Genomic DNA, 11107 nt, shown 5'->3' with positions numbered 1-11107 from the left:
AGAGTGTGTGTGTGTGACAGAAAGAGTGTGAGAGCATGTGTGAGGCAAAGAGATTGTGTGTGTGTGAGAGTGGCAAAGAGTGTGTGTGTGAGGCAGAGAGAGAGTGTGTGTGTGAGGCAAAGAGAGGGTGTGTGTGAGGCAAAGAGAGGGTGTGTGAGAGAGCGTGTGAGGCAGAGAGAGAGTGTGTGAGAGGCAAAGAGAGAGTGTGTGTGTGCGGCAAAGAGTGTGTGTGAGGCAGAGAGAGAGTGTGTGTGTGTGAGGCAGAGAGTCTGTGGCAGAGAGTGTGTGTGAGTGTGTCTGTGAGAGGCAGTGTGAGAGAGTGTGTGTGAGGTAAAGGGAGAAAGAGTGTGTGTGAGAGAGCACGTGTGTGAGGCAAAGAGAGTGTGAGAGTGTGTGTGAATGTGAGAGTGTGTGTGTAAGAGTGTGTGTGAGGCAAAGCGAGAGAGAGTGAGGCAGAGAGAGTGTGTGTGAGGCAAAGAGTGTGTGTGTGTGAATGTGAGTGTGTGTGTGTAAGAGTGTGTGTGAGGCAAAGCAAGAGAGAGTGTGAGGCAGAGAGAGTGTGTGAGGCAAAGAGTGTGTGAATGTGAGAGTGTGTGTGTAAGCGTGTGTGTGAGGCAAAGAGAGAAAGAGTGTGTGTGGCAGAAAGTGTGAGCGTGTGTGAGGCAAAGAGAGTGTGTGTGTGAGGCAAAGATAGGGTGTGTATGAGAGCGTGTGAGGCAAAGAGAGGGTGTGTGAGAGAGCGTGTGAGGCAGAGAGAGGGTGTGTGAGAGAGCGTGTGAGGCAGAGAGAGTGTGAGTGTGTGAGAGAGAGTGTGTGTGTGAGGCAGAGAGTGTGTGTGAGTGAGGCAGAAAGAGAGTGTGTGTGTGTGTGTGTGAGGCAGAGAGAGAGTGTAAGTGTGTGTGAGGCAAAGAGAGTGTAAGTGTGTGTGAGGCAAAGAGAGTGTAAGTGTGTGTGAGGCAAAGAGTGTGAGGCAAAGAGAGTGTGAGTGTATGTGTGAGGCAAAGAGAGTGTGAAAGAGTGTGAGGCAAAGAGAAAGAGTGTGAAAGAGTGTGTGCGGCAGAGAGTGTGTGTGTGTGTGTGTGAGGCAGAGGGAGAGTGTGTGAGTGTGTGGCAAAGAGAGAGTGTGTGTGTGGCAAAGAGAGAGAGTGTGTGTGTGAGGCAAAGCGAGTGTATGAGAGAGCGTGTGAGGCAGAGAGTGTGTGAGGCAAAGCAAGAGTGTGTGTGTGTATGAGGCAAAGAGAGAGTGTGAGAATGTGTGTGAGGCAAAGAGTGTGTGAAGCAAAGAGTGTATGAGAGTGTGTGTGTGAGGCAGAGAGAGAGAGTGTGTGTGAGTGTGAGGCAGAGAGAGAGTGTGAGAGTGTGTATGAGTGTGTGGCAAAGAGAGAGTGTGTTAGTGAGGCAAAGCGAGTGTATGAGAGAGCGTGTGTGAGGCAGAGAGAGAGAGTGTGTGATGCAAAGCGAGAGTGTGTGTGTGTGAGGCAAAGAGGGAGTGAGAGAATGTGTGTGTGAGGAAGCGACAGAGTGTGAGAGTGTGTGCGTGAGGCAAAGAGTGTGTGAGTCTGTGTGGCAAAAGGTGTGTGAGGCAAAGTGTGCGCGCGAGGCAAAGAGAGAGTGTGTGAGGCAAAAAGTGTGAGGCAAAGAGAGTGTATGAGAGTGTGTGTGAGGCAGAGAGAGAGTCTGTGTGAGGCAAAGAGAGCGTGTGAGGCAGAGAGAGTGTATTTAAGTGTGTGAGGCAGAGAGTGTGTGTGAGGCAAAAAGAGTATGTGTGAGGCAAAGAGAAAGAGTGTGTGAGGCAAAGCGTGTATGAGAGCATGTGTAAGGCAGAGAGAGTGTGTGTGAGGCAGAGGGAGTGTGTGAGCATGTGAGAGTGTGAGGCAGAGAGCATGTGAGTGTGTGAGGCAGAGAGAGAGTGTGAAAGTGTGTGAGGCAAAGAGAGAGTGTGTGAGACTTTGCCTCACACACACACACTCTGCCTCACACACGCTCTCATACACTCTTTGCCTCACACACACTCTTTGCCTCACACACACACACTCTTTGCCTCACACATGCTCTCATACAATCCCTTTGCCCCACACACACTCTCACACCTTGCCTCACACATACTCTCTCTTTGCCTCACACACTCTTTCTTTGCCTCTCACTCTCTCTTACACACACTCTCCTTGCCTCTCACAAACACTCTCTCTCGCTGAGTCACAAACTCTTTGCCTCACACACTCTCGCTTTGCCTCACACTCTCTCTGCCTCACACACGCTCTCATACTCTTTGCCTCACACACTCAAACTCTCTTTGCCTCACACACACACTCTTTGCCTCACACACACTTACACACTCTCTCTGCCTCACACACACTTACACACTCTCTCTACCTCACACACTCACACTCCCTCTCTGCCTCACACATGCTCTCATACACTCTCTGCCTCACACTTTGCCACACACTCTTTGCCTCACACACTCTCTCTCTCTGCCTCACTCAACTCTCTCTGCCTCATTCACACTTTCTTTGCCTCACTCACACACTCTCTCATACACTCTGCCTCACACACACTCACTCTTTGCCTCACACACTTAAATACACTCTTTGCCTCACACACTCTCACTCTGCCTCACTCACACTCTCTTTGCCTCACTCACTCACACTCTCTCTCTGCCTCACACATGCTCTCACTCTCTTTGCCACACTCTCACTCTCTTTGCCTCACACACACTCTTTGCCTCACACACTCACATACTCTCTTTGCCTCACATACTCTCTCTTTTTGCCTCACACACCCTTTGCCTCACACACTCACTCTTTGCCTCACACACTCACTCTTTGCCTCACACTTAAATACACTCTTTGCCTCACACTCACTGCCTCACTCTCTCTTTGCCTCACACACTCTGCCTCACACATGCTCTTACACTCTGCCACACACTCACATGCTCTCTCTCTTTGCCTCACACACTCTTTGCCTGACACACACACCCTCTTTGCCTCACACACACACTCTCATACTCTTTGCCTCACACACACACACACTCTCTCTCGCTGCTTCACACTCTCTGCCTCACACACACTCTCTCTGCCTCACACACACTCAAGAGTGTGTGTGTGTGGCAAAGAGAGAGAGTGTGAGTGTGTGGCAAAGAGAGAGAGTGTGAGTGTGTGGCAAAGAGAGAGAGTGTGAGTGTGTGTGTGTGGCAAAGAGAGAGTGTGAGTGTGTGTGAGGCAGAGAGAGAGTGTGTGTGTGAGGCAAAGAGAGGGTGTGTGAGAGCGTGTGAGGCAGAGAGAGAGTGTGTGAGAGGCAAAGAGAGAGTGTGTGTGTGCGGCAAAGAGTGTGTGTGAGGCAAAGCGAGAGAGAGTGTGAGGCAGAGAGTGTGTGTGAGGCAAAGCGAGAGAGAGTGTGAGGCAGAGAGTGTGTGTGAGGCAAAGCGAGAGAGAGTGTGAGGCAGAGAGAGTGTGTGTGAGGCAAAGAGAGAGAGAGAGCACGTGTGAGGCAAAGAGTGTGTGTGAGAGTGTGTGAGGCAGAGAGAGAGAGTGAGTGTGAGAGAGCACGTGTGTGAGCCAAAACGAGAGAGTGTGTGAGGCAGAGAGAGAGTGAGTGAGTGTGAGCGAGCATGTGTGAGGCAAAAAGAGAGAGTGTGTGAGGCAAAGAGAAAGAGTGTGTGTAAGCCAAAGAGAGTGTGTGGCAAAGAGAGAGAGAGTGTGTGTATGGCAAAGAGAGTGTGTGTGTGTGCGGCAAAGAGAGAGAGCGTGTGTGAGTGTGTGTGTGTGTGTGTGTGAGGCAAAGAGAGAGAGAGAGAGTGTGTGTGTGTGGCAAAGAGAGAGTGTGTGTGTGCGGCAAAGAGAGAGAGCGTGTGTGAGTGTGTGTGTGAGGCAAAGAGAGAGAGAGAGAGTGTGTGTGTGTGGCAAAGAGAGAGTGTGTGTGTGTGACAGAAAGAGTGTGAGAGCATGTGTGTGTGTGAGAGTGGCAAAGAGTGTGTGTGTGTGAGTGTGTGAGTCAGAGAGTGTGTGTGAGGCAGAGAGAGAGTGTGTGTGTGAGGCAAAGAGAGGGTGTGTGTGAGCATGTGAGGCAAAGAGAGGGTGTGTGTGAGAGAGCGTGTGAGGCAGAGAGAGAGTGTGTGAGAGGCAAAGAGAGAGTGTGTGTGTGCGGCAAAGAGTGTGTGTGAGGCAGAGAGAGTGTGTGTGTGTGTGAGGCAGAGAGTCTGTGGCAGAGAGTGTGTGTGAGTGTGTGTGTGAGAGGCAGTGTGAGAGTGTGTGTGAGGCAAAGGGAGAAAGAGTGTGTGTGAGAGAGCACGTGTGTGAGGCAAAGAGAGTGTGAGTGTGTGTGAATGTGAGAGTGTGTGTGTGTAAGAGTGTGTGAGGCAAAGCGAGAGAGAGTGTGAGGCAGAGAGAGAGAGAGCACGTGTGTGAGGCAAAGCGAGAGAGAGTGTGAGGCAGAGAGAGAGAGAGCACGTGTGTGAGGCAAAGAGTGTGTGTGAGTGTGCGTGGCAAAGAGAGAGTGTGTGAGGCAGAGAGAGAGAGTGAGTGAGTGTGAGAGAGCACGTGTGTGAGGCAAAAAGAGAGAGTGTGTGAGGCAGAGAGAGAGAGTGAGTGAGTGTGAGAGAGCATGTGTGTGAGGCAAAAAGAGAGTGTGTGAGGCAAAGAGAAAGAGTGTGTGTAAGCCAAAGAGAGAGAGAGTGTGTGTGAGTGTGTGTATGGCAAAGAGAGTGTGTGTGAGGCAAAGAGAGTGTGTGTGTGCGGCAAAGAGAGAGAGCGTGTGTGAGTGTGAGTGTGTGTGTGTGAGGCAAAGAGAGAGATTGTGTGTGTGTGAGAGTGGCAAAGAGTGTGTGTGTGTGAGCATGTGAGGCAAAGAGAGGGTGTGTGTGAGAGAGCGTGTGAGGCAGAGAGAGAGTGTGTGCGGCAAAGAGTGTGTGTGTGAGGCAGAGAGAGTGTGTGTGTGTGTGTGAGGCAGAGAGTCTGTGGCAGAGAGTGTGTGTGTGTGTGTGAGAGGCAGTGTGAGAGTGTGTGTGACGCAAAGGGAGAAAGAGTGTGTGTGAGAGAGCACGTGTGTGAGGCAAAGAGAGTGTGAGAGTGTGTGTGAATGTGAGAGTGTGTGTGTGTAAGAGTGTGTGAGGCAGAGAGAGTGTGTGTGTGAATGAGTGTGTGTGTGTAAGAGTGTGTGTGAGGCAAAGCGAGAGAGAGTGTGAGGCAGAGAGAGTGTGTGAGGCAAAGAGAGAGTGTGTGTGTGTGTGCAGCAAAGAGAGTGAGAGAGTGTGTGAATGTGAGAGTGTGTGTGTAACTGTGTGTGTGAGGCAAAGAGAGAAAGTGTGTGTGGCAGAAAGAGTATGAGAGCGTGTGTGAGGCAAAGAGAGAGTGTGTGAGAGTGTGAGTGTATGAGAGAGCGTGTGTGAGGCAAAGAGAGTGTGTGAGAGCGTGTGAGGCAAAGATAGGGTGTGTGTGTGAGAGCGTGTGAGGCAAAGAGAGGGTGTGTGTGAGAGCGTGTGAGGCAGAGAGAGGGTGTGTGTGAGAGCGTGTGAGGCAGAGAGAGAGTGTGAGTGTGTGAGAGTGTGAGGCAGAGAGAGAGTGTGAGTGTGTGAGAGAAAGAGTGTGTGTGTGAGGCAGAGAGTGTGTGTGAGTGAGGCAGAGAGAGAGTGAGAGAGTGTGTGTGAGGCAAAGAGAGAGTGTGTGTGGCAAAGAATGTGAGGCAAAGAGTGTGAGTGTATGTGTGAGGCAAAGTGTGTGAAAGTGTGAGGCAAAGAGAAAGTGTGAAAGAGTGTGTGAGGCAGAGTGTGTGTGTGTGAGTGTGTGTGTGTGTGAGGCAGAGGGAGAGTGTGTGAGTGTGTGGCAAAGAGAGAGTGTGTGAGTGTGAGGCAAAGCGAGTGTATGAGAGAGCGTGTGTGAGGCAGAGAGTGTGTGAGGCAAAGCGAGAGTGTGTGTGCATGAGGCAAAGAGAGTGTGAGAATGTGTGTGAGGCAAAGAGTGTGTGAAGCAAAGAGTGTATGAGAGAGTGTGTGTGAGGCAGAGAGAGAGTGTGTGTGTGTGTGTGAGGCAGAGAGAGAGTGTGTGTGTGTGTGTGAGTGTGTGTGTGAGGCAGAGAGAGAGTGTGTGAGTGTGTATGAGTGTGTGGCAAAGAGAGAGTGTGTTAGTGAGGCAAAGCGAGTGTATGAGAGAGCGTGTGTGAGGCAGAGAGAGAGAGTGTGTGAGGCAAAGCGAGAGTGTGTGTGTGTGTGAGGCAAAGAGAGAGTGAGAGAATGTGTGTGTGAGGAAGCGAGAGTGTGAGAGTGTGTGCGTGAGGCAAAGAGTGTGTGAGTGTGTGTGGCAAAAGATGTGTGAGGCAAAGTGTGCACGCGAGGCAAAGACAGAGTGTGTGAGGCAAAAAGTGTGAGGCAAAGAGAGTGTATGAGAGTGTGTGTGAGGCAAAGAGAGAGTGTGTGAGGCAGAGAGTCTGTGTGAGGCAAAGAGAGCGTGTGAGTGTGTGAGGCAGAGAGTGTATTTAAGTGTGCAAGGCAGAGAGTGTGTGTGTGAGGCAAAAAGAGAGTATGTGTGAGGCAAAGAGAGAGTGTGTGAGTGTGTGTGGCAAAGAGTGTATGAGAGCATGTGTAAGGCAGAGAGAGTGTGTGTGTGTGAGGCAAAGAGGGAGTGTGCGAGCATGTGAGAGTGTGAGGCAGAGAGCATGTGAGTGTGTGAGGCAGAGAGTGTGAAAGTGTGTGAGGCAAAGAGAGAGTGTGTGTGAGACACTCTTTGCCTCACACACACACACTCTCTCTTTGCCTCACACACGCTCTCATACACTCTTTGCCTCACACACTCTCTGCCTCACACACACACTCTCACACCTTGCCTCACACATACTCTCTCTCTTTGCCTCACACACACTCTCTCTTTGCCTCTCACTCTCTCTTACACACACACTCTCCTTGCCTCTCACAAACACTCTCTCTCGCCGAGTCACAAACTCTCTTTGCCTCACACACACTCTCGCTTTGCCTCACACTCTCTCTCTCTGCCTCACACACACTTAAATACACTCTTTGCCTCACACACTCTCTGCCTCACTCACTCTCTTTGCCTCAATCACTCTCACACACACTCTCTCTGCCTCACACATGCTCTCTCATACTCTCTTTGCCTCACACTCACATACTCTCTTTGCCTCACATACTCTCTTTTTGCCTCACACACACCCTTTGCCTCACACTTAAATACACTGCCTCACACTCACACTGCCTCACACACTCTCTCTTTGCCTCACACACTCTGCCTCACACATGCTCTCTTACACTCTTTGCCACACACTCACATGCTCTCTCTTTGCCTCACACACTCTCTGCCTCACACACACACTCTCTGCCTCACACATACACTCTCTCTGCCTCACACACACACTCTCTCTGCCTCACACACACACTCTCTCTGCCTCACACACACACACACACACTCTCTGCCTCACACACACACACACTCTCTCTGCCTCACACACACTCGAGTGTGTGTGTGTGGCAAAGAGAGAGAGTGTGTGTGTGTGTGGCAAAGAGAGAGTGTGTGTGTGTGTGAGGCAAAGAGAGAGTGTGTGTATGAGGCAAAGAGAGAGTGTGTGTGGCAAAGAGAGAGTGTGTGTGGCAAAGAGTGTGTGAGTGTGTGTGTACGTGTACACTAGTGTGTGTGTGTGTGTGTGTGTGTACGTATGAGTGCATGCGTGTGTGTGAGTGCATGTGTGTATGATCAAACTTTAACCTCCTCCCTGTCGTTTCTTTGGTGCTTGTGACATGCACAGTACACTCACACCTCTCACTTGTGCACACACAAATGCTCACTCACACACACACACACACACACACACACACAAACACACACACACACACACTCCCTCCCTCTCACACACATCTGTGTGGCTACAACTTTAAATGCATGCAGCTGTTAACAGCTCTTCCATTAAACTGAAGCAAATATTTTCTCTCTCCCTCCCCCTCTGTGACTTCACCACCTGTTTGATGTGCATGTGCCTCATTAGTGATCAGTCACTAATGCCTCACAAAGCCTAGGCTACACAGAGCATGCTCAGAGAGGCGGAGCCAAAGACAGAAGCTCAGAAGTAAAAGTTGTAACCAGCGGTCTGAGCTGGTGCAGAACTGTACGGTTAACCGCTATTGGCTCGCGTATCGTATCCAGGTAACTGCCGGAGGCACAAGTTCACCTCCCAGTCCCAGTTTCACCAGCTGTGTGGCGTGGACATGTTCAGGCGCACCCACTGGACTGCTGAGCGAACACTCACATCCTGGTTCTGGAATGACAGAGGCAGCCGGATCCGTTTTCCGTGCTGTGCCAAGCTTCCATCAAACCCAGCCATACGATAGCGACCATATCCCAGCATTCCCCACAGTGACACATGGCTACGGAGGTCACGACTGAAAACCAAGACGGGTCAGGGTGTTACCATGGAGCTGCTGACTGAGAAGTCCAGCATGCCTTGTTTGCAGTAAAAAATTTTTTTTAAAGCAGCAAAAATGCAAGCAAATTTCTCTGCGAGGTTGACTGCATTCACCTGGGAAACTGTTAGTACTCCATTTCTTCTGTGAATACTCTTCGTCATCGGAAACAGATGATGTCTTCGCTGTAACTAATAAATCCTCAGCTAGTTAGCCAACTATGCAGTGAGGAGAGAACTAGACCATTTCTGGAGCTGTAAAAGCAGGAGGTGCTTCGAGGGGACAAGGTTCAATGAGTCTCCTCAGTTAAAAAAAACCTCCTCCGTGGGTCTTGCCCGGGGAACTGGTCTGCCCCGCACTGGCATGGGTTTTAGTCACATGACTTCCACAGGGAAGAGTAAACTGTCTGTGTGTGTGTGTGTGTGTGTGTGTGTGTGTGTGAGAGAGAATGTTAGTAAACAGTAATTACTGACTGGTTGTAACAAGGTAATATCCTGTTGGAAGGAGTTTGCTACATTCCTAGTCCTAATAAAGTGTGTGTGAGTGTGAGAGACAGACAGGGAGAGATCACACTGAGCTCTGGCCAAATGCCACAGTGCCTGGGGAGGAGTACAGAACAAGAGATGGAGAAAGAAGAGGAAAAAAGACGAGAGGGAGACGAGAGGGAGACTTCCCCTGTAAGTTAGAGAGTTTGGATAGTGTTAGCACAACCACCATATTTACACAATAACAATGTCTGTCTGATTGTCTGTCTGTAACGATACCCGTGTGTGTGTGTAATCAGCCACAGATGGAAACTGCTCACGGGAGTAGGGGTGGCAGCAGCTGATGCCTATAGAGCTGAGCTCGTTCAGAGCACACACACCTGACCTCAGATCAGACTGGTTTCTTAATGAACAGAGTTCTAAACTCTTAAATGGACCCACTCACTCAGTCCTGATCTCAGATCAGTTTTCAGTCACACAAGCACACATGTTGCATGTCTGAAGCTTGTGCACACACAGCTGGGTCACACACTGTGGATGTATGCATGTGCGTGTGTGTGGGATTCTTGCACCTTGGATCTCTCTTCCTGTGCCTTTTCCATCCATCCATCCATAGCAATAAATGTACCACACACACAGATAATATTAGTGCTGTCCTTGCAAGTGTGTGTGTGTGCGCGCACGCACTCGTTCCAACATGCATCTTCAGATCATTCACACGACACAAAGAATACGCATCCTGCCAAGCCTGACACACACACTTCCAATACAACAGGTGGAATCTGTCGGTCTTCCTCATGGTCTTTACAAGTAACCCACACCCCATTTTCTTTGCCTCACTGCCTCATTTCCAAACTCCGCCACATCAACAGCACGTTCCTCCTGTCCAATCATCCACTGGAACGCCTGCAAACAGTTTCTAGCGCGGTGCAGGCTTCACTTACCAAATAACCTGCCTGCTAGGCAACGGCATATAAAGGTTCATTTGTCCAGAGGAAACCTCGCAGTAGTTTTAAGAGTGTGTGCGTGTGTGATTCGATACCACTGACCTAGTAAAGACCTGGGATTTCACCATGAAGGATGCACGGGCACCCCGCGGCAGAGAGAAGTGGAGTTAAGGTAGAAAAGTTTGGAATTTCGCCAGAGCGCGCGACCTGGGGCGAAACCTGGGTAGGGTTGCGCACGCACGGCGACCTGCGCCGGTGACACCACGCGCGTCTGTGTGAATAAAGTCGACAGAGGTCGTTCAGACATCAACGATTCAGCCTGCAGGTTAAACGCGCTCACGCACATCGCGTGCCCGTGTGGCTTTGACGCACACACGCGCTCGCCTGATTGAGGAAGGTCCGGGCCATGTAGGTGCGCGAGGCCGCACGGCTACTGTGGACGCAACACCATGCGTCTCCTCGTGCCAACTGCCGGTTATAGAGGCACTTTTTCACGCGCACGGTGAACAGCGCGTGGACAGCGACGATGAACAATAGGGTTGCTAACAAACAAACCGGGAGAGGGACACTAAAGCACGAGCATGTGTTATCACATCCGAGCCCAAAGCACCGCTTTTCACAGACGCAGACAGTGCGCGCGGGGACACGCTTTTGCGCGAGAGCGCATTCGCCCCAGCCTTACCGGTTTGTCCGCTTCAGGGGCGCTGGAGTCGCGTGCCCGCAGCACCCCCAGCGCCGTCGCCTCGGCACTCGCCCTCGCCGCGGAAATGTCGTCTCGCTCCTTCGTCAGGACGTCGCGTTTGATCTCGGAGCGCAGGTCCAGATAACACACGAGCGTGGCGACGTGAAGCGCGAGCGACAGCACGAAGAACCCCAGGAAGACTTTGCAGTTGTTGCACCTACTCTGGCACGTACACGCTGCGCGTGCTTTCTCCTCGGCCGTGGCTCCCATGCTTGCGTGCAGCTGTGCGGGCGCTACTTCGGCATGCTCAACTGCGTGCGACTCTCGGTGACTTTGCGCCGTCAGTTCGCTGCAGAAGACGAGACTCGCGCTACCGACCTCATCTGTACTCTTACCCGCGGTCGTAGGAGGGGCGAGCTGATAAAGTTCAGGGCGGCCGGTTTCGGAGGCCGACCCCTCGCGCCTGATTGGCTGCCGGGGTCACGTCATCTCATTGAACGCTCGTGAAGCGCGTGGTAAGTCGCGTGTGTCACGCGCAGGTTCTCGGGAGCGCAGTAACGCAGCTGCAGCACGCGGGGTTGATCGTTAACACTTT

General features: G+C 51.3%; 1 protein-coding gene across 3 annotated transcripts in view; it reads right to left on the bottom strand.

Moving 5' to 3' along the window:
* Positions 1-10875, bottom strand: part of eda (ectodysplasin A) — a 39226-nt gene extending 28351 nt beyond the window's left edge. For all 3 annotated transcript variants that reach the window (XM_035527408.1, XM_035527409.1, XM_035527410.1), the window contains exon 1: positions 10513-10875. In XM_035527408.1, coding sequence (XP_035383301.1) covers positions 10513-10782 — 270 coding nt within the window. In that variant the 5' untranslated portion in view covers positions 10783-10875. The remainder of the gene's footprint in view (positions 1-10512) is intronic.
* Between the last annotated feature and the right edge of the window lie 232 nt (positions 10876-11107).

Source organism: Electrophorus electricus, chromosome 6, assembly GCF_013358815.1.
Source record: "Electrophorus electricus isolate fEleEle1 chromosome 6, fEleEle1.pri, whole genome shotgun sequence".
In the NCBI taxonomy this organism is placed as follows: domain Eukaryota; kingdom Metazoa; phylum Chordata; class Actinopteri; order Gymnotiformes; family Gymnotidae; genus Electrophorus; species Electrophorus electricus.
This window is presented reverse-complemented; position numbering and strand designations above follow the sequence as displayed.